This window comes from Hipposideros armiger, unplaced genomic scaffold (genome assembly GCF_001890085.2).
Source record: "Hipposideros armiger isolate ML-2016 unplaced genomic scaffold, ASM189008v1 scaffold_157, whole genome shotgun sequence".
In the NCBI taxonomy this organism is placed as follows: domain Eukaryota; kingdom Metazoa; phylum Chordata; class Mammalia; order Chiroptera; family Hipposideridae; genus Hipposideros; species Hipposideros armiger.
In genome coordinates, this window is record NW_017731507.1 from 1,755,783 (window position 1) to 1,779,350 (window position 23,568).

General features: G+C 48.5%; 1 protein-coding gene across 5 annotated transcripts in view; it reads left to right on the top strand.

The window, feature by feature from the left end:
- Positions 1-23,568, top strand: part of ZFAT (zinc finger and AT-hook domain containing) — a 219,382-nt gene that overhangs the window by 99,599 nt on the left and 96,215 nt on the right. For all 5 annotated transcript variants that reach the window (XM_019651286.1, XM_019651281.1, XM_019651283.1 and 2 more), the window contains 2 exons: positions 145-321; positions 14,720-14,971. In XM_019651286.1, the coding sequence (XP_019506831.1) occupies positions 162-321; positions 14,720-14,971 (412 nt within the window). In that variant the 5' untranslated portion in view covers positions 145-161. The remainder of the gene's footprint in view (positions 1-144; positions 322-14,719; positions 14,972-23,568) is intronic.

Sequence of the window (23,568 nt, forward strand, 5' to 3'; positions counted from 1 at the left end):
GAGCGACGTAACTTGTCGGAGGCTGGCGATTGCTCAAAGGGGCAGCATTCAATATTTTTCTTACACAGTTGGAAGTAATTGTTTCTGTGAAGATGAAATAACATATATATATATATTTGTTTGTTTGTTTGTTTTTTCTTACAGAAAACACAGCCATCTTCATGTGTAAATGCTGTAACCTTTTCTCACCAAGTCAGTCAGAACTCCTCTCCCACGTTTCTGAGAAGCACGGGGAAGAAGGGGTTAATATTGATGAGATCGTCATCCCCCTGAGGCCTCTGAGTACTCCAGAACCTCCCAACGCAAGCAAAACGGGAGATGGTAAGGGGGCCCAGGGTGCTGGGTGAGGACCACGCCCACGGGTGTGCATGTCTGTGATGATACTGATTTGCTCTCAATTCCTTTGATTCTAGGTTTCTGTCTGGTGGGCATAGAAACCTAGAAAATCCAAATTCCCAGCCCAGAAGGCACAATAAGTGTCTAATTATAGATCTGCTCAAATAAGGTGTTTCTTTGAATTCCCTGTACTTAGCCCCTGTAGGTGCTTCTCCAGTGCCTGGTTCGTGGGTGGGTGGGTGGGTGGATCGATAGATGGATGGATGGATGAATGGATGAGTGAATGAAGGTGGCACCATCCAATACTATAAAAAGCATGAACTTGTTGTCAGATAAGTGTGGGTTTAACCCAGCTCCAGCACCTGCTAGCTCCATTACCTGAAGCAAATTATATTAGTTCTCTAAGGCTCACTTTGCTTATCTGAAAAAATGAAGACAGATCTACCTGTCTCCAGGGGGGCTGCGAGGATTAGAGAACATACCTACAACACCTAGGAAGACGCCTGGCACAGAGAGGACAATAAAGGGAAGCTGCTACCATCACATACACGGTCAGAAAGTGAGTGTATGTGATCTTAGAAACAGCGTTTCTGAGCTGATCATGTGTACTTAGAACGAGGATCAGTTGCAGAAAGCTTTGATTTGCGCAGAATCCTTCATGTTCGGTCCACGTGCCACATGAGATACGTCTTACCTACAGTGTCCGGACACCCCCACTGAACCGTGTCGGTTCTAGCAGGTACCTGGGTAGATTAGGGAGAGCGTCCAGGCACTGTAATTAGGTCCCCACAGACAAAGGAAATTTATGGTACCGGAGGAACAGCTGCAGATGCGAGTGAGGAGAAAGCCTCCACACCACTATTTCACATGGTAGGGGACAGCACCAGCGTCCCGTGCAGAAGCATAGTCTGTGGCAGTGATGGTCCCTCCGTGGGATTCGTTAGTCACGCTAATGATCTGATGGCTCTTGCCTGGGAATATTCAAGTGCATTTCTAAACAGTCCAGCTTATTGATTATCTGTTTGACACCGTCAACAAAGAGACTCCAGGCCAAAGAGGCTTTGGTGAACGCATCCCTCTGGCCAGTTCCTGCGTGCTCAGAGAGGTGGACCTGACAGAGCATCAAGGTGTGGAGAAGTCAGGAGAAGCTCTACTAGTCGCTGTTAGTGGCGGAAAGTGGCCACTAAGAGAATCCAGCACCTTCACGTAGACATGAGGACCATGTATTTACATTGTGGTCACCGTCGTCTAATTCCGGTGACGTGTCCGTGGCTTTCCTTGGCCCCGTCCCAAGCCTGTGAACACATCTGTCTCTCCGCACTTAGTGGAAGCAGGGGTGAGGCGGGAAGTCATATAGAGTCACGTCTCAGCTGGTAGCTCCCACTTGAAATTCTCTTTGCTTTGGGGAGGGGTGGGGCAAAGGTCTATGCTGGCTGTGAAGACTCTACCAAATAACCCGATGAAAAAAAACGGGCAAAAGACCTGAATAGACGTTTTCCCAAAGAAGATGCCCAGTGGCTGCTAACAGGTACATAAAAGGGTGGTGAGTATCACTGATCAGTAGGGGAGTGAAAATAAGTACTACTGTGAGATTGTCAGCTCACACCTCTTTGCATGGCTGTCATCAAAAAGACAATAGATAATAAGTGTCCCTGAGGCTGTGGAGAAAAAGGAACCCTTAAACACTGCTGGAGGGAATGGAAATGGGTGCGGCCACTATGGAAAGTAGTATGGCGGTTCCTCAGGCATTAAAGACAGGACTATTATATGATCCAGCAATCCATCCTCAGGGCGTCTACACAAAGGAAATGAGATCAGTGTCTCAGAAAGATCCCAGCACACCCATGTTCCTTGCAGCGAAATTCACAATAGACAAGCTATGGAAACAACCTACGTGGACAGATGAATAGATACGGAAAATGTCACGCACACACACACGCACACGCACACAGGAAGATTACTCAGCCATAAAAAATAAGGAAGTCCTGCCATTTGCAACAACATGGATGAACCTGGAGGGCGTTATGCTGAGTGAAGCTAGCCAGACACAGGAAGACCAATACTGTATGATTCCACTTCCATATGGAACCTAAAATAGCCCAGTTCATAGAAGCAGAGAGCAGCCCGTCGGCTGCCGTGGGGTGGTGGTGGGGGGGGGAGCTGTTGATCAAAGTGTACGAACTGTCAGATTAGATCTGGGACTTCATGCGCAGTGTGGTGACTCCAGGTAATAACACTGTGTCATATACTCGAAATTTGCTAAGATAGTAGATCTCAAGTGTTCTCGCCACACATAAAAAATGCTTACAATGTGAGGTGATAGACGTGTCAGTTTACTTGATTGTGGGAAGCACTTCACAGCGTATATGTGTATTAAATCGTCTTGTTGTGCACCTTAAACACATTGTACAACCTAAATATATACAATCTTTATTTGTCAAAGACGTCTTAATAAAGCCAGAAAAAAAAAATCTGCCTCGTGATTGGAGCCTCAAAGCTCAGCCACCCCTCCCTCTGCCGCTCAGCCTGGGAGTGAGTGAGGCTCGTCCATCGTGACCTTATTGGAAGGACCTTGGGGACCCCATGGTCATCTCCCTGCCGAGCAGTTAAGATGCGTTGGGTTTCCTGAGAGTGTAGCTTACCAGATAGATGGATCCAAAGCATTAGTCAAGAACTTTAAATGTTTGTATACCTTCCTCTGAGGTGGAATATCTATAAACTCAAAAAAGCAGATAATCTTTTCTGTAAAATTCATGCGGCAGATAAAAGTCATAAGGATTAACATGTAAAGAACTTAGAGAAAGGCTGTTACAAAGCTTCTAAATCTATTTTTATTCAGCTTTGCTTATTACAGTTTTCTTCCTACTCAAATGAAATGTGAATAAGAGATAAAATAATCTGAACTTTTCATTTTGTTTATAAATCATGCAGGAGTAAGCGATGATAAAGCAGGTGGAATTTCACATGGAATTACACGCGTGGGTGTTTTAGAGGGTGCATGCGTTCTGTCTTCCACCCTGTCCCTCCGTACTGATGTTAGTGGAAGCACCCCCTCAGAGATCCCCCTGCACTGCTCCCCACCTTTGTCTCCCCTGCACCCAGCCCACCATGTCCTCTCACCCCCATTCCACAGCCACCTGCCCTTCACCCTGCCTGCGAAGCCCCTGCAGGTGGCTTTGCCTGGCTCACCTGCCTGTTTCTAAGGCTCATGCAGCCTGAGGTTGCTTCCAGGAGCCCTTTCCTTCAGCCTGCGTGGCCCTGGAGGCCCTTCTCTGGGCTCCTACATCCTCAAACACATCTCAATTCTGTCCTTCCTAAAGGCACTTTCACTGCCTTTGTCCCTTCCTCTCGCTTGCCAGGGGACACCCGAGGAAGGGATGTGGGCTGCGTCGGCCCTTTGACCCCAGTCCTGTCTCAGGTCCTGGCACAGGGTCCATCCCTTTCCATGATTTCCATGATGACTGAACCCATCACTTTCTGCTGTTGTTTGTTTTCTTATCTCTGGCTTTGCTGCCCTTCTGTCTTCCAGAGGGTTCTTCCCACCTGCATCCCTCACCCAGTGGCTCCCCCTCTTCCAAACCAGAGCTCCCCAAACTCCTTAGACCCGGGAACCCTTCTGCCTTTGGTGGCGTGAATTCACAGGTGGGGCCTGTTCTTCCCAGGCCCCAGGAACAGCTGAACGGGATGCCTAGACCCCAGGCCTTTCTCCTCTCTGCTGCTGCAGGTGGACACATCCCTGCAAAGCTCTCCTTCACTCCTTTGGTGCTTCTCCTGGGCCAGGCACCGTGTAGGTAAACCCATCAAAACAATTACATTGTTCCTTTATGCTTTGTTTTTCTCAGTTACAAAAGTAATAACACCTTGCTGCAAAGGTTAAAACAATATAAAATGAGGAAGGCAAATATCCCTAACTGTCCCTCCAAGTTCCTCAGTGGATGGTCTTTGCACCTTTATCAAAAATCATATGTGTGGGTGTAATCCGGGATTCTCGGTTCTGTGCCATTAACGTACATGTCTGTCCTCAGGCCGGTAGAATACTGTGTGGATGACTGTGGCAAGTGCATGTCCTCTAAGTTTGTTCCCCTTTTTCAAGACTGCTTTGGCTGTTCAGGGTCTCTTATAATTCTATATGTTTTTTACATGTTTCTTCAAAACAGGCAATTGGAATTTGATAAAGACGTCGTTCAATCTGTAGATCAGCTTGGGGACTGTTGCCATCTTAACAATTTTAACCCTTACAATCCATGAACATGGGATCTCTTTTTGTTTATTTAGTCTTTAGTTTCATTCAGCAATGTTTTGTAGTTTTCAGAGCACAAGCCTTCTACCTCCTTAGTTATCTTTATTCCTAAGTATTTCATTTTTCTGATGCTGCTGTAAATGGTCATAACTTTCCTAATTTCATGTTCATTGTTCATTGCTAGTTTACAAATATGACTGTTATTCGTATATTGCTCTTATATCTTGCAACCTTGCTGAACTTGCTCATTAGGTCTAATAGTTTTATAGTGGATTCTCTAGGGGTCTATCTATATAAAATCTTGTCATCCGCAAATAGAAATAGTTTTACTTCTTCTTTTCCAGTCTGGATGGCTTTCATTTGCTTTTCTTGCCTAATTTCCCTGGCTAGAAACTCCAGTACAATGTTGAATAGAAGTGGTAAGAACAGACAGACATCCTTGTCCTGTTCCTGATCTTGAGGAAATAGTCTTTCACTGCTAAGTATGATGTTAGCTTTTTTTTTTTGGTAGATGCCTTTTATCAGGCTAAAGAAATTCCCTTCTATTCTTAGCTTGTTGAGTGTTTTATCATAAGAGGGTATTGGACTTTGTCAAATGTTTTTTTTCTGTGTCTGTTGAGATGACCATGTTTTTGCTTTTTTCCTTCATTGTATTAATATGGTGTGTTACATGGATAGATTTTCATATGTTGAATCACCCTTGCATTCCTGGGATAAATCCTGCTTGCTCATATTGTGTAATCTTTGTAGTATGCTGCTGGATTTGGTTTGCTAGTATTCTGGTGAAGGTATTTATATTTATATTCAGCGATATTGGTCTAGGATCTTTTGTCTGATGTATTTGTCTGGTTTTGGAATCAGCATAATAGTGGCCCCATAAAATGACTTGGGAAATGTTTCCTTCTATTTTTTGGAAGAATTTTAAAGTGTTGAAGTTAAGTGTTTATTATTATTATTTTCTTAAAGATTTTATTGGGGAATTGGGGGAGGGGAACAGCGTTGGGGAATGGGGGAAGGGGAACAGACAAGTTGCTGTCCTTTTGTTCTTCAGTCTAGTTGTGGAGGACGTCGCTTCACTGGCCCATGTTGGTATTATCATTGTGTTCTTCCCGGGGAGGCAGTTGCTCACCAGCCATTGGGCAGCCGCTCATGGCAGCTCATGGCAGCTCACGAAAGCTTATGCCCGCTGCCGGCCAGCCCCACTGCAGCCTATGCCATCGCTGGTGATTCATGGCAGCCCAGCTCCAGGTCGAGCTGTTGTTCACCATCTTAGCTGTAGAGAGGCGGTTCTCAACCTGTGGGTTGCGACCCCTTTGGGGGTTGAACGACCCTTTCACAGGGGTCACCTAAGACCATCGGAAAACAAAAAGATATTTACATTATGATTCATAACAGTAGCAAAATGACAGTTATAGAGTAGCAACGAAAATAATTTTATGGTCGGGGTTCACCACCACATGAGGAACTGTATTAAGGGGTTGCGGCATTGGGAAGGTTGAGAACCGCTGCTGTAGAGGGCAGCGTCACTGGCCCTCATGTGGTATCCGAACTGGGGCCCTGCTGCTCACAGTTGGCGTCCCAAGCCAATTCCTAACCAACGTGCCACTCGGCCAGCCCTCGAAGTTAATTCTTCTTAAATGTTTGATAGAATTTGCCAGTGAAGCCATTTAGTCTTGGGCTTTTTATTTTTGGTGGGAACTTTTTTTATTACTTTGCATGTTATAGATGTATTCGTATTTTTCTATTTTTTCTTGACTTAGCTTCAGTAGTTTGTATCTTCCCATGAAATTTTCTGTTTCATCAGATTTATCTAATCTGTTGGCATACAATTGTTTTTAGTATTTCCTTAGAATTCTTTTGATTTTTTTATAAGATCAATAGTAATATCCCCTCTTTCATTCTTGATTTTAACTATTGAGTCTTAATTTCTTTCTTTTTTTTTTTTGCTGAGGTTAAAGGTTTGTAAATTTTGTTTATTTTCTCTATTGTTTTTCTATGTTCTGTTTCATTGCTTTCCACTCTAATCTTGATCATTTCTGTCCTTTTGCTTGCTTTGCACTTAGTTTACTCCTGTTTTTCTAGTTTCTTAAGTTGGAAGCGTAGGCTGTTGACTTGAGATCCTTCTTCTTTATTTAACATTAGGCATTTGCTGCTATAAATTGTCCTCTAAGCACTGCTTTCACTGCATCCTGTAAGTTTTGATATGTTGTGCATTTGTTTTGTTCACCTTAGAGTGTTTTGTAATTTCCCTTATGACTTCATTTTTGACCCATTTGTTATGTAGATCTGTCATTGAATTTTCATTCATTTTTGAATTTTTATAATTTTTTATTATTTCTAATTTTTGTCCACATACTTTTTATGATTTCAGTCCTTTAAAATGTATCGAGACTTGATGTGTGGCCTATTATGTATGTAGTCCATCCTTGAGAATGATCCATGTGCACTTGAGAAGAATTTGTATTCTGCTGTGGTTGGGTGGCGTGTTCCTCTGTATATGTCAGGTCTTGTTGGTTAACACTGTTGTTCAAGTATTCTATTTCCTTGCCGATGCCCAGATTTTATAATAAAGGAATATGTGGCTCAGAGATCAGAGGCATTCAAACAATATACAGACGTACCTAGGAGATACTGCAGGTTTGGTTTGAGACCACTGCGATAAAGTGACTGTCGCAGTAAAACGTGTTGCAACCTTTTTGCTGGTGGGGATTACCTACCGTTTGTAAAAAATGCAACATCTATGAAGCACAGTAAAGCAAAGCACAATAAAACGAGGTTTGCCTGCGCTCAAGGTTACCTAATTAATAAGTGGGAGAATGGGATTTGGGTCCAGCTTGGTCTGATGGTATTTGCATGTTCTTTCAGTACTTTGGGTATAATCAAATTCTTACTATTGAGCTACTTTTATAAATAATTTTCCTTTATTAACTAATTGACTTTTGACTTAAATTATTCTTGAATACATTTTCTCTTCTTTAGTTGCCTCTGTTGTTTAATTTAAAAAAGTATTTCTTAAGACTTTAACAACTCAGACTCTCAATATGGGAACATTTCTTCAAAAGTCTTTTATTAAGAACTCCAAGTCATTCTTTTTTTCTTTGTGAAGTCCATAAAATTTGAGAATTGTGGAGGTTTAGTTTCTAATGATTGCTACTCAGCTTCAACCTTCACAATTCATTTTAGGTTGAGCGATACTTGAAATGGTTTCAATAAACCTTTAACTGAGTAGTAATTGATTTATTATTTGGATCTCCTTTTATAACATGAAAATTCCTAAATCCTCTGGTTAATTTTATAGCCTTTTAATCTTTTCTTTGCTCATGTTGTGGTCCAAGAAAAAAATTGCCTAATGGACCAAGCTCATTTTCCGTCTTGTGTGTGTTGTGTGTGTATGAGAATGTGTGTGTGTGTGTGCGCGCCTATGTGTGTGTTGTATCTGTGAGCGTGTGTGATTGTTTATGAGTGCGTTTGTGCAATGTGCGAGTGTGAGTGTGTGCGCGGCATTCATTCATCCCGATGGAGGCGGGGCAGCTGGGTTTGCTCCGGGAGGAGTTTACCTGTATGTGGGTCTCCTGAGAGCTCTGTTTGGTTCTTCCATCTTCTTCCCCCTTTCAGACTTTCAGTAGGCGCTCTTCTCTCGTTTAGTGCCGGGCGCCGTGCCGGGTGCCGTGCTGGGTGCTGTGCTGGGTGCTGTGCCGGGCGCCGTGCCGGGTGCCGTGCCGGGCGCCGTGCCGGGTGCCGTGCTGGGTGCCGTGCGCCGTGCCGGGCGCCGTGCCGGGTGCTGTGCCGGGTGCTGTGCTGGGTGCCGTGCTGGGTGCTGAGAGGACAGTGTGGACCAGGCACGGCTCCTGTTGGTTCTGTCCTGACTGCTGGGTGGCGGCGAGGCAAAGCGGCAGCCTCATGCTGTGGGGAAAGTGCTTCTCTCGTCTGGAGTATGGGCTGGTAAGAGGGGGGGCACATTGTCTAGTTTGAGGGTAAGAGGAGGCTTCCCAAGGGAGGCTGGCATCGAAATTTAAATCTCTGTGTTGTCTCTTCTGGGCACTTACCACAAATAAAGTCATTCTGAGTGTATGCTGGCGTGCTGTACTGCCGTCCTTGTAACCGCTGAAACCCGAGCCCTGATCTCCTGGGGTAGGCAGCGTGCGGCGCTGGAAAGAGCACCCAGCTTGGACTCAGACAGACTCAGGTTTCAGACCTGCGGCTTTCGGCTTTCGTGGGGTTGTCAAGGCTGCAGCTGGCGCATATGGTGCCTTCGTGTGGATTCCAGAAGGGAGCTCCCGTTCTGGACTGATGGGTCCAGTCACAGGCTTTCTTTCTGAGTGAACAAACGTAAAACATGCCCGGGGTGGGGGTGGGAGGGGGGCTGCCGCCAGCCCCAGAGAGCTGAGCTTGGCTCATGGAGCACGGGCCCCGCCCGCCCTTGGGTGTGCTCACGCAGGCCTCAGCCCGCACCACCGCCTTGGTGGGAGGCCCTGCTGGGGGTTTAAGCAGGTGGCTTTGGTCATCTGTCAAAGGGAGGTAAGATGCCGGCCCTTCGTAAAACAGACTCTGAGGCAGGTACACAGTGCTGTCGTAGCTGGTGAGTGCACGTCTCATCGGCAGCCCCCCCACTGCCTCTTCTGTCCATCTGTTGTTCAGTTCAGGAGTTGGGTCACACTGAGGCTGGGTGACACCATCATCATTTTTCCATAGACCTTAGAGGTCGACATGTGGCATTTCTGTGCTCTGATTCCAACTGAGCTAACACAGACGTGAAGTTCATAGACACTGAGGCAGACGGATCTGGGTTCAAATCCTAGCTCTGCCACATGTTAGGCTGTGTCTCGGGGCAAATGAACTCATCTTCCTCAGTCTCGGTGGCCTCCTCTTGAATGGGAATATTACTAATGATTCGCTCAGGGACTTGATGGGGAAATGCCATGAGGTGCTCAATGTGGTGCCCGAGACATACACGCTCAATAACTAATTATTAGCCATCGCTGTGATCCCCGTGGCATGTCCGCATCATCGCTGATAAAACCCCACGGAGCAGGCTTAGCATGCCTTCGGCCTCCTAGTTCCTCGCAGTACAGGGCCGGCTGCCGTCCATCTCACAAAGCGGGTGCTGTGTTCCCCATAAACCTGAAAGGCTCGCGCTCCCTCGTTTCTGATAAATAATTCATCGAGTCCCTGTCGCTTCCTGGGCTGTTGGAAATAAATGTCAGGGAGATTGACTGTCAGGGCCTGGCAATGTTAGTGTTCAGGAGTTCTGTAAATTCTCCAGTTGGTTTGACTAGAGATTGAGCTGCAAAGTGAGAGGCTGCCTGGAAAGCTGGCTTCATCTGCGGTCTTAGGCATAAGAAGCTTGTGTGCCCCTAATTCTATAATGGCTTACTTGGTGTATGAGATATTTTAACATGAAGAAATCAAGGAAAACGTGCTGTAATGAATAAGAATGGACACACATCAAGGAATCACAGGCTCCAACAGTGGGCTGGCCAGGAAGGGACGAGTTTCTTCAATGAGAGTCCATGTCAAGATACTAAGGACTCGCCATCGTGATAAACAGCTGCCTTTATCGGTCACCTAAGTGTCACATGCTCAACATTTTATGGTGGATTGCTTTTATTAATAGGGACTCTACAAAATAAACTCACTTTGTGCCTGTTTTTCATGTTAGACACTGAGGCTTGCGGTAGGGGGGGATTTGAACCCAGGTCGGCCTAACCCAGCCAGTGTTCTCAGCACCCCACATATTGGCTCCATCTGCATGTCTGGAATCTACCTGAGGGCTACATGACTCAGCGGAAAGATCTGGGAGTAAGGAAACCCATTCCCAGCTCCGCGGGCGCGACAGCTACTTCTGGAAAACGTGCCAAGTCCCTGAACCTTTGGAAACCTCATTTCTTTTCTTATTGTGAAAATTGCATTTGCTACATCTATCTCGTAAGGTTTTTATGAGGATAAAATGAGATAATCGCTGGGAAAGTGCTTCCTTGAGTGATGTATAAATGAAGGGCTTACGTTATTAGATTTTTGGTAATATTGGGCTCTTTTTCATAATGCTCACATTGTCTTTTGATTGAATGTGAAAACCTTTAGCTGACTCTCTTTGTCTCTCACTAGCTCTTGGCCCTGGATCTGCGAGGACGGTTCTCTGACTATGGGAAGTTGTCCCCCAACTATGGATTTGGGACAGAGTTGACATGCACTTGGCTCATGTTGGAATCTTGGGACATAGGTTATGACTTGTGTTCTAAATGCTTCTTTTCCTATTGTTAAAAAAAATTGAAGATAATTTAGGTGCTACAAACAAGCTTTATTTAATACTTCACAAAGTAGATAGTCTCCATTCAGACAACTCCAAAAGGGAGAAGGCAGGAAGCTTTAGCAGGATGAAGAATAAGATCAAGAGTAGCACACGGGAAGCGGCGTGGGTGAGCTGGCACACCACGTGTGTGCCTCACACTGTGAACGCGAGATGAGCTGGGACTAAGGCGGAGCTGCTTCATAGCTGGGCTGACCTGCTGGAGAAGCAGCTGAGATCTGAACTGGGTCTGAACCACTAGCATTTGAGTTGGGCTTGAGGTCTGATTGGGGGTGCAGGAGGAAGTCAGATACGGGAATAGTACAGATAAGTAAAACGAGACAGGGTTATCTGTGCATGTTTAGGGAGGTCTAGACCATTGCACTGAGCATGAGGGGGGAGGCACCATGTGTATGTGTGTACATGTGTATGTGTGTGTACATGCATGTGCATGCAAGTTTGAACCATGCAGTGAAGAGCCTGGAAAACCGAGTCTGAGAATTATGTGGCTAAGTCATCAAGAGCTATGGGAGGTTCTAGAACGAGGGAATGGTAGTGAGACAAGGGACTGGGGTGGAGAAAGATTGGAGAAGGCTGGATCCCAGAGATTGTGTGCAGGTGGCAAAGGTGCCATCAGAACAGAGCAGGGATTTATGGGGCAGATGTCTTTAGGACAAAGTCCACAGAGTTCAGGGACAGACTGAATAAGGGAATTCAGGGAGGAGGCAGAACTGGAGGTAACGCCATTGCCATGTTTTGATTGAGAGGTGACAACATGTTCCTTGCCCGTTTCCAAGAGCCTCGGCTCTTCTAAGCAACGCGGATCGTTGACAGCAGCAACTTGTTTTCGGCGCCGAAGCTATTCCGAGTTCATTTATGAATATTTCATTTTTAGCTCGCTAATTGGGCTTGAGGATCTGAATTATGGATGGAGGGAGATGTAGGAATAGTTTTGTCACTGTTGTGTGAGAGGCTTTCCACAGCTTTCAGGGCCGATCTGGCATTTCTTTCTTGACAGCCAGATCACACACGGCCCGTCAGTTAAATTCACCGGGGTTTATCAAGTGCCTGCCGAGCAGGGGCAGGGTAGGCGTGGGGGCGGTAAGAAGCAGCCAGGACTAGACTGCCTTCGGGGAGTCCCCGGTCTGTGGGAAGAGACACACAGATGACTCTCGGTCGGGCCGACGGCGCTGTGCCCCTACTATGTGATGAGCACAGATCTCGCGCGCCGTGGGCACTGTGGTCGCCTCCCCACACCTGGCACGTGCCTGTCTGTGGAGGAAACGCTGGGTGCCTTGCTGCAGTGAGCTTGCCAGACTAAGGCCAAGTGCACGGTGCTCCGCAAGTCTGCTTTGTCTGCCCAAGACTGCTGGCACCAGCCACAACTTGGGGTCCCCAGAGCCACCCTCACTTCTGACCGGCTAGATACAAATTCGGGGGTCCCCACAGAGTCCCTCAGGTTCTATCATTTGCTAGAAAAACTCACAGGACTCAGAAAAGCTCTATGCTTACAATGACAGGTTTACTTTACCAAAAGGGTACACATTAGAACCAGCCAAAGTTCTAATTCTGGGCAAAGTCTTGGGACTAGGAGGGTTCCAGATGGAGCTCCTGGTCATCCCCCCGCCCCCGAGGAGGGAGTCCTGGATGCCGTTACCTCCTGCCACTATATATGGCACAATTCATGAGCAGTTCCAACCAGGGATGCTCACTGAACCTTTGGTGTCCAAGGTTTTAATGGGGGCTCGATGACATACTGCCCACATAGCTGGCCTTCAGTCTCCATCCTCATGGATGTTCAGACCAATATCTTTATTCCCCAGAGGTTGGAGCCCATGTGACGTGTTCCCATCATAAGTCATATCATTAGACTGTCCGGTGACCAAAGTCCCCAGGCAGACAGACACTCCCCTCAGTCAGGACATTCCTGGGGCCTAGGGTTCAACCCCAGTAGCCGAGGGCAGAGGCCAGGCCGCTCATCGGGGCAAGTTTCTTCTCATCGAGCATTTCGGAGGAGGAGCTGTGTCCGCCCGGTCCCGATGCAGAGTCTGTCATTGGGTTGGGCCTGCCACAGACTCCCATACGCTCTTCTGCAACACGTTTCTGCAGCTCAGGTGACGTGACAGGAGGTGCGTGTTTTATAGCCTCTCCGATTCTGCTTCTCTCTTAATTGCTACTTCAGTAGGTTGCACAAATCCATGCCGTCGTAAAGAATAATGAGACAGTTTTGATGACTGACGTAAACGGCTGTCCCTCCTTTGCCCCTTCCTTTCCTTACCCACCCCCTCCAACCTCCAGGCCTCCTGTCGGCACAGCTTTGTTCTGGCGAAATCCGAAATCCGATGCAGACTGAGGGATGGAGGGTCTTGAGCCCTGGTTCCTTTTATCGGTCCCTCCATTGGCCTTTCCTCCCCTGCTCTCTGCCCGCCCTCCCATCCCCACGCGCTTTCCCAGCAGAGGTGGAGGGAAGGCAGTACCTGTGCTGGCTGCCCTGGCTGAGGAAAGCTGGCGAGGATCTCTCTCTCGGTCAAGGTTGGCCCACCGTTGGCACCGCCGCTCAGCAGAAGCCCTGCTCCTGTCAGGGCCTCCCATCTCAGCCACTCTCCCATCTCATGCCCAGACTCCCTGAGTTCTTGGGGACCCTTCCAGACCCTGCCCCTTTGTCCAGAGCCCACACTGTCACATTGCTCTTCACCTGCAGACTCTGTTCCAGAACCGCCCTGTGGCCTCCCTGTCTGATTTGGGAGCAAAAGTGACCTACTGTGGCGGCTGTGTGCAGTGTGGCAGATGCTTCCCTGTGCAGAGCTGTAGCCTTAGAGAGGGCAGGGAGGGACCGTGAAGACACTCTGCAGATGACCATCCCCCAAGATGGTGCTAGAGCCTAAGCCCTCCTCCTCTACCCTGATGTTCAGACTCAGAGAGGACTGCTGAAACGCCATGCGTCAGCCAGGCAGATGACAGACCTCTAACGATGGGGTGTCAGCCGGGTGCTGCTGGCTTCCTGCCTGCACCTCTCAAATCATATCATCTAAGGCCACACCCCTGCACCTTCACACAGCAGCACGAAGCTCCCTGACCCCGCTCACCCCTCTAATCCCCACCTTCATCCGGAGACGAATGCCTTAAAAGTGAATGCTAATTAATAATAAATACAAGTTGTAAAATGATTTGAAACTTGCTCTAAAGCAGCTCAGATCATGGCGTTTTAAAATCACTAGTTCTCCAGGAAACTTGAAAAATGTTGTTATTGTCTTTAGTCCTATAATTTGTGGTTTTAGACTGTAATTATTTTTTTCTGTTTTTCATCAGAACAATTTGGCAATAATACTCATGATGCCTTGCAATAATCTGAGTAGTTGTGTAACTCATTAAGAGCATGAAAAGCTAAGCAGCCTTCGAGAACCCTTTGCAAAGAAGCCCTTAAGCAGTTGCAGAGAACTGGATTTAAATGGAGATGGTGGTTCACAAGGAGCCTGGTTTGTGAACCGGAGGCTAGTGGGCCCCACTTTACAGAAGCAGCTCATGAAAAGGTTCTGATAAAATGATTTCCTAAGTCACGCTTTATAAACTTGATTATTTGTTAGCATATAGATGCAATGATATTACCACTAACGGTACTGTTTGCAGCTGCTCGGTTCTAGAACTGCCTCAGGCCTTTCAGTCTTTTGTTTTGTTTTGTTTTTGTTCTTTGTTTTTCTTTTTTTTCTCTTTTTTACTTTATTTAATTTTAATTTTTTTTCAGACCTTTCGTTCTTAATAAAGCGTGACCCTGAGCGTATTCCCACACCTGGAAGGTAAGTACCTGCCCTCAGCGCCGCCTCCTGTGACAACCGCGTGCTCTCTTGTTTCCCCTGCAGAGCTGTCCCTCATGAAGAGGAGGAGAGGCCGGCCTAAGGGATCCACCAAGAAGCCCGGCGCTGAAGAGGAGCTGGCGGAGAGCCTCGTGAGCCCGAGCGAGGACAGCGCGCTGGCCCTGGGGGACGGGGGTGGCCTGGCCCCACGCAGCCTGGAGTGCCCCAAGTGCTGCCGGAAGTTTTCCAACATGCGGCAGCTGCGCAAGCACATCTGCATCATCGTGCTGGACCTGGGCGAGGACGAGGGAGCCGCAGGTAAGCGCCGGCCGGGCTGCACCCGTCAGTTTCTGAAAGAGATCTGGCCACACAGATCAGCTTTTACTGGTTCCCTTGTTACTCAGAAGTAGCGCATATTTACATGAGCCTCCCCTGTCTGGGAAAGTGCCGATTTCTGTAATGACCGTGGGCTATTGCTGGGAGTATGTCATCTGGTAGTTGGCGCACAGAGAGCCCAAGTCATGGGGGGGTTTTTGGAGATGACTTGGGGTGGCCGAGAGGGTAAACACAGCCTCTACCCTTCAGGAAGTAAGACAGTTGTGTATATATTTGATCAATAAATGTGGGCAAAGGAATTATCTTTTTTTTTTAAAGATTTTTATTGGGGAACAGGGGAGATGGGAACAGTGCTGGGGAATTGGGGAAGGGGAACAGACAAGTTGCTGTCCTTTTGTTCTTCAGTCTAGTTGTGGAGGACGTTGCTTCACTGGCCCAAGTTGGCACCATCATTGCGCTCTTCCCGGGCGAGGCAGATCAGTCACCGGCATCTGGACGACCGCTCACTGCGGCTGCTGGCCGCTCACGCTGGCTGCTGGTTACACACGGTAGCCCATGGCAACCCACTACCACAGGGGCTGCAGCCTATGCCGTCGCCGGCGACTCACGGCAGCCCAGCTCCAGGTTGAGCTGTTGTTCAGCATCTTAGCTGTGGAGGGCAGTGTTACTGGCCCTCATATGTGGGATCCGAACTGGGGCTCTCTGGCGTCCCAAGCCAGCTCTTAACCACGGCGCCACCCGGCCGGCCCCACAGGGGTTATCTTAACACATGCAGTTGGGTACATAAAGTATTTCAATCATGGGGTCCACAGAGAAAATAATAAGAGCTTGGTTGAAAATCTGAGAAATCCTTTCAAAAGTAAACACTTTGTGCTTTGAAAATAATGATGGCTTCACAGGAAGTTGCGACGATCCTCTGGAGAGGTCCCGGGTACACGTCCCCCCCGGTTTCCCCCAGTGGCTACGTCTTATGTGTCATTACGCCTTGTGTTTGATATAGCACAGCATCAAACCAGGACGTCAGCAGGGAGGGAACGTGTGTGTAGGCCCGTCGTTTATCACACGTGTAGAACCGCATGGCCCCCGCCGCAGCCAGGAGACAGAACTGCTCCGTCACCACAAACATCTCCCTCGTGCTCCTGCGTCATAGTCACCCCACCCCTGACCCCCACAACCGCTGATCTGTTCCCCAGCTCTGTAATTTTGCCATTTCAAGAATGTTACATCAACTGAATCCCACAGTATGTGGCCTTTTAAGATTGGCTTAGAAAGCCTTGTTTTCAGACCCAATTTCATAATCTTATAATTGAGGCAGTTGAGTTTCTGAGTGATGATATCCAGACTCACACTCACTGGAAGTGGGGTAGTGGCACCATCACACATCTGCTGCCCTACCCTGCGGGCAGCCCACTCTGCCCCATTCCTACCCTGTGGATGTAGATTGTATGCGTTTTAGTGTCCCTCTCACAGCCTTGCCTCTAACCTTACAAGAAACGAAAGTTCCATTCTGCGTGGTTCCCAGGTTTACTTCTACTCTGTAATCAATTAGGCCGTGTCTTTAGCAATGGCAGGCAGGCATGGTCCTTTCCGACAAGATCAGCTTCCTCCAGTAATAAGCTGTATAGAAAATGGCCTTGTGTGCTATCGATTTCAGTGCCTAAATGGACTTGAATAAATACCAAATGCCAAGGTAGAAGCTCCGGGTGTTTTTCCCTTTCTGGCCACGGCTGAAGCCTCTAAAATATGCGGAAATGACCTTATGCCCAGCTGCCTTGGGGCTGACACTCATGTGATGGCTCCACGTTTCTTAGCTTGCCAAGCACAATATTACACTTTGGAAAAGTCTCGCATAACTGTTTTAATACAAGCTCTGCAAAGAGCAGCGTAGTGACATTTCAAACGATTGACCTTGACTCTTTAGCTTATTAAAACAATTAGAGGAAAACAAAATAAACTCTCTGCACTGAACCATGACAAGTTAAAATAGCACTTTTGATATGTATTCAACATTTATTTATTTTATTCTGCATTTGAATGGTAAAAGAAACCAGGAAAACAGATTTTTTTTTTAATGCCATGATGTGCAACAGCTGGTGTTTTTGGAAAACATTTTGCAGCCTACAGAAATCAATATGTCAAGTTTATAAAAGTGATTGACTCCTGAACCTTTCTAATCTTGTTATTTCTGGGGTCATTTTATGCAAGGGGAGTTGCAAAAAGGTGCTGTTATTCGTGTTAAATCCTTCCTAAAGAAGACATTTATTTTAAGATTTTACCTAAGATGCACTTATAATCTTCATGAAGATTCTTTACAACAGTATTTCGAGTGTCTTCTACTATATTGATGTTAGCAAAACAGCTGACTTGATAATAGCTGCTATGATTGAAAACTGTCTTGAGTGAGGCGTGTTTGAAATTTGCAGGTGGAAAGGCAGTGCCATGTCAGTCTCTGAATATAATACTTTTCTCTGTGGAAAGAGCTGTAATGGTGATGCCTGCTTCCCTCCGCAGCCTTGTAAACCCTCCTTTTATCTTTGCACTGATGAGATGAATGGAAACCTGGAGGACATCTAGCTCAGTGGTCTGCGCTGTGCTCCACCGTCGGCAAGCATGTGGGGACTTCTTCCTGGGTAGTTAGAGTCCCTTCCCGTGGCCCCTCTCTCCCCACCATCCTCCTACCTCTGCTGCTGCCCCTGCCTCTCACGTGACTGTCGCTGTCCGTGAGGGCCAGGTTACGCCCTTATAACAAACCTCCCCCGGATTTCAGTGGTCCAACACAACCAAGCTTCCTTTCTTGTTCCTGCTGCACGTACATTGCTCTGCTCACTCAGGGACCCAGATGGAGAGAGCAGCTGCCGTCCGGAGCAGACCTGGTCACCGTGCAAGAGGGGCGGAGAGCCCTGGGTGGTTTCATCTTGACCCAGGGTGACATCTGTCATTTCTGCCCATGAGGTCGTTGAGCAGAACTGATGCTGTGGCCCCACCAGACTTCATGGGGCCAGCAAGTGCCTAGGGCAGGCGAGAGCTGGAAATGTCTGATGTCTGTCCTAGTGACGACTTCATGACCATGGGTTCACCCACCAGCTATGTTCTGGTGACCTACAGGTCTCGAGCCTGCATTGCAGTTGGAGTGGTCCACAGGCAGCTGAAGCCGGGTGGCATGTTTAGTATGGAACTCATTCTCCAGCTCCTTGTCAGTGGCCCTCCCGTATTCCATCCTGGTGACTGGCCCCACTGTCCAGATGTCTCAGCTAGAAAGCTCTCCCACAAAGCAGGCCTTTTTGCCAGGACTTTTGAAGGAAGACTTTCTTGTTCAGTGTCTTGGAGGCCAGCCTGGGGCTGCGCTGCTGTCAGTGAGGACGTGGTGCAAGCCCGCTTGACGGGTGCCAGGAGGCAAAGGGGGCGGCCCCGCTGAATTCTGCTGTCTGAAGTTCAGTGGGCTGCTTGCTGTGTCCTGTGTGGAGGGACTTCATGGCACATGACAGAGCCTGTGACACAGGAGGCTTTTAAGTAATGGTTCCTCCCAAGACAAGTAGCTGCTGCATGTTATGAGAAAAGCAGTGCTTTCCTCACCGTGACAACCCCGATTGCTGAGAAGCGCAGGGATGGATGGCGGTGGCCTGTGACCCAGCAGCCTTTAAAGCCAGACGTACTGCTGCGCCTGCGGCTGCCATGCTGCCGCGGAGGCTGGCTAAGCAGAGGGCTGCGCGGGACCCTGCGGCCTCCCGTTCTCGTCTTCCCCTCTTCCTCCTCCTTGCTGAGCTTGCGCCGCTGTGGGCACCAAGCTGGACTTGGGGGATCAACGTTAAGAAAGGCGAGTCGCTTCCCTTGAGCAGCTGAGTGTCTTCAGAGAAGGACGGAGAAGTGACTAGGGCACAGTAGATGGCAGAGGGACCAGCAGATGCAGAAGGGGTAGGGCAGGACCGCAGGCCTGTGGGGTGCATCCTGGAGGGCTTCCCGAGGAGGGGACCCTGCAGTAACTGTCTCTAAGGACACTGGCCTTGTGGGGAGGAGATGGGATAGGTGTTTCCCTCGGGGTAGGTAGTTCATGCGAAAGCCTGCAGGTGCTGGAGTACAGGTGCCTGGGAGGAATGCTGTGTAGTTCGCTGCAGTTAGTATGTAGCGAGAGCAGGGATCACGTGGAAGACAAAGGCCTCCTGCCCCTCATCTGCTTATTTTCATAGGTGTCTCTCTGTGGGGACACTGCTGGGAGCAGGTGCTCACCTGGCCTCCCCTCAGAGTGAGGGAGACAAGAAGATGTGAGGAAGCAGAGCTGAGCGAGCCGTGCGTACTCAGCAGGTTAGAGAGAATTATTGTGGGTCAATACGTTTCCTAAACTGCGGTATTAGCAGCATGGGTGGAATTGGTGGAGAGCCCCAGAATAGAACCTCTTATCAGTGTGCTGTTCTGACAACTGCTCTGGGCTTTATATTAATGTGGCTGATAACACTCGACTCTCTGGGGCGTTCTGAGATTTAATTAGTTCTCGGGCAATTTGGAATAGGAACTTTAGAATATCAGTGCAGTGTTAATTATGGATGAATGCATATGAACAAATTTCTACACGTGTATGATTGCATGTGCAGTTAACTCTTCATCTGCCCGTTACTACTCAGCTGACCTTGTTTAAATGCTACGATGTGTAAGGACCCTGAAGTCCTGTGGGAAACTCAAGGGTGAAACACAGACACAGACCCTGCCTGCTACGCGTGTGGAGTTGGGCGGTGGGGCGACACCCCTACCCAAGGAACTCCTCTAGGACAGGAGGGGGTGGTGAGAAAAGAGCAGAGAGAATTTGAGGTGAAAGGATCTGGTTTGAGGGATTTTGTATCAGATGGCCTTTGTTTTTCTTTGCAAGGTCAGAGAAGTACATCAGAGCTAATGGCGTGTGGACCAGTGTGATGTGCATGCACAAGTGTGACGCACACATGTCAGTTAGGGACTGAGGAAAACGCGAATGGTTTTGAGACTTGCTGTTGATCATTCATGGAATGATCACAAGTATTGAGCACCTACTGTTTGTATACCAGGCAGGTGGTGGTTGCTGCCCAAGTGAGGTGCAGGGAACAGAGGTCTGCAGTAGAGATGCTCAGAGTTCAGCGGGCCGGGCAGACAGTGGCACCAAGGCTTTGGGTTAAGCGTGATGAGCATCTGTAGAGGTGACCAGGGAGCTCAGAGAAGGTGCTGCCATAGCAGCCTGGGAGAGCAGGGTGGCAGTCAGGGAGGGCTTGGGCCGAGGTTTGAAGGCCACTGGGCCTCATATTCTGAAGGGTGGGTAGAAGTGGAGGTGTGGGCACGGAGGAGAGGGGGAGAGGTGGGGAATGCCAGCACTGGCAGAGGCAGCAGCATCTGGTAAGGTCACCTGTGGTCAGTGGAAGGTGGCTTAGGGGGCCGGTGCAGTGGCCCGATGAGGCCTGCAGTATCTGAACTCAGCGGTGGCAGTGCGGGTGGAAAGAAGGGGACATATTCTAGAGCCGTTGAGGAAGTGTGACCCCCAGGACCTGGGCAGAGGTTGGAGTGGGTGGGAAGCAAGAAAGAGCCAGTAGGGGGCTGCCTGGGCTCTGGCTTGGGTGCTGGGGTGGAGGACGGCCTCGCCGATCTCAAGAAGCCCAGGGAGGAGCAGCCTTAAGGCCAAGAAGACGAGAAAGCCCTGGTTACGCGTTGAGTTTATGGACTGGGGGTGTCCAAGGGGGTGTCATGCACCTGGATGTGGAGCCGGCAGGAGGGCTGGGCTGGAGCCCTAGCCTTGGGGACCTCAGCGGATAGTTCATGATGGCTAGAGCAGCGTTCTCGCTGAGACTGGGTGGGGTGGGAGGCAGGACACTTACCAGGAGCTATTGTGATGTTAGGGTGAGAGCTGAGTTCTCTCTGGTTTTCTCTTCTCCTCTAGGTCAGCTCAGGTTGTTTTATCGGTGTTTAATCTTCCAAACTTTCATCCACTCCGGTTCACAGTCCTCATGCAGCCAGTTCTGCAGTGTGTGCTTAACTGACGATACCTATGGCTGAGTGTAGATACAGCCCCTCCCGTGCGGAGTGTGGGAGAAACGTGCTGTGATCCCTCCAGCTTCTTATCCATGCAAGCTGACATTGTGTGTGTGTTTTGTCGATTCATGCTGTTAACCCAGGGTCAGTTTATGGCAAGCCCTAATTCCCGGCTCTTCTTTTTATGTGAACGTATCTCCTGCCATGTCACCCACATATTGAACTGGATCCCGTGGCAGATTCTCTTATAAAATGAAGCATTATTTAAAAAGCAAAAGAAATCCCACAATACCTTCTTTCTGCCTCTTTATAGCATCCATTTTATTCTGCTGTAGTTATTTATGTACGTGCGTCTAACCCACTATGTCGGCCACACCAAGAGCTTCTGTGACTCAGGCAATTTGTAGACCTTTTGAAATGTTTTTTATTATAGCCACAAAGCAATAAAATAAAATGAAATGAAAACTGCCACCAGGCATGATGCAAATCGAACATCACAGGAAGTAGGCAGCGCTGACAGCAGCTCCGCAGGTCACTGGCCCTGTTCTTTAGCTTTCGAGGCGCCACCATGTGCTTCATGGGATGGGCAGAATGTAATGGTCCTTGACATTTTCCCTTTGACTACAGAGACTGATGTACATTCTGTCTGATTCATGATCTCATCCGCTAATACCTCTTTTCAGTTCAATATTAACATGTTTAGCGTTGACGCTAACTATATGACTACGGACCTTTCCAGTCAGTTCATAAAAAATCCATAAGACCGTTTCCACCAGGTCTAAAAATGTCCCAAGCACCTGGATTGTGGAGAAATGAAAGGACTTCCATTTGCAGAACATGGAACACGGGGGTGTGTGTTGCTCAGCCTGCGTTAGCCAGGTTCTCCCCGTGCCTCCTCTGGAGAGAGCTCTCCTTCAGCCAGCTCACCTTCCCGGGAAAGTGTGCTTCTCCCGTCGTCTGCCCCCTTCGGGCGTTGGTTAGTACGTTGACGTGCGGGTCTGGCTGCAGGCAGATCGGGATTGGGAAGCACGGAGGGACCCAGCTACCCCAGGCTGCCCCCTTTGGCTTCTCCCATTTCTTCGGCTTCTGCCTGATTACTGTGTGGTTCTGACTTCAACTCCCTGTCAGTTCTAGTGCTTTCCAAGCCCCCCACTAGCCACCTATCTGTGTGCCTGTCTGCAGCCATCCACCCACTCCGCACACATCTCTCATAAAGGGCTTCCTGGAATGGGTCCTGTCTACTCGTCATGTAGTTCCGAAGAAGTGATTCTTGGGCAGGTTACGTCAGGGTTGTGGCGGTGATTGTAAGGAAGAGCTCTCTATTTGCTTCTCGCTTAGGAATCGAATAGCGTGCATCCGAGAGCCCTGGCTCCTTTAGTCCTCACTTGATATCAAAGCATTGCTGACTCCTGAGGCTAATGCCAAGTTCAGCCGTGTGAAGTTAGCTGTTGTCCTGTGGCTGACCTAGCCATTCTTCAGTGTGTTTGTGTGCCCTTTGAACCCATTCAGTTCATTCTGCCCAGTGGTGGTACAGACTCAAAGCACAAATTTAGTCCTGCCTTTCCCTACTCCCAATGCTTTCAGGGGCTCACCATTGCCTTCTGGAGTAGCAGGGGACAGGCGGGTCACATGTGGCTTCACACGTGTTTTGCTTGGCTCCCCAGTTTTAAGAAATTTTAGGTTAGAGTCAACCCTGAAAACCCAGATTCATGTAAAAATCTGTATTTCCAGCCTCCCTTTGAATACTCAGAATATTTGGTGACTGTCCCATGAGCCAGCAGGGCAGCTCTGGCTGGAGCTGGGGCCTGTGCTGTCACCTGAGCCCCACACAACCAGTGTCATTGATTCGTGCTACCTGATGGGTCTCTGTGAGCCCTGGGGTCTCACCCCTGGCGCTCACCAAACAAGATCTGAGGAAGATTCCAGACTTCACATGGCATCCAGGCCCTCTAGGCCCTAGCTTTTATTGCTGTTTCCCTGTTTCTTCGTGAAGTCAGCCACACAGGGGGCTTGGCTGACGTGTGCTCCTTGTCTCTGCTGTCCCTTCTGCTAATGGAGCACCACCATTTTACCACCCCCACCCCTCTGCCCCATGCGTCTTTGGCATTGCCTGGTCCCCACAGCCCCCAACCACAGTGTCACAAAGGCCTGTTTTTTATATTTAACAGAAGGGTTGCCTCCCCAGAAAGTGTCATCTGACCTTTCAAGTAGAATTGACCATCCCTTCCTGTAATTGTCCCCAAGCCCTTCTCATTCAAGGTCAGCACACTGAGGGCTCCCCTTCACTGCCCGTTTGCACGTCTGCCTCTGCCACCCGCAGACTGCAGGGCTTTCAGGGGCAGGGCCTGAGTCCAGCCTTATCAGTCTTTTTTTTTTTTTTTGGATACCCACAGGTGTGATTTATTGGTCATCCTTAGTGTAACAACTTTTTATTTTATTTTAATTTTTAAATTTTTTTATTGTTAGTTTCAGGTGTACAGAACAATGCAATAGTTATCCTTTTCACCCCCGCAAAGTAACAACCCCCCTCCCCCCATCTACTGCCCTCCCACCCCCGATATCATGCTTATCTATTACAATTCCATTGACTCCATTCC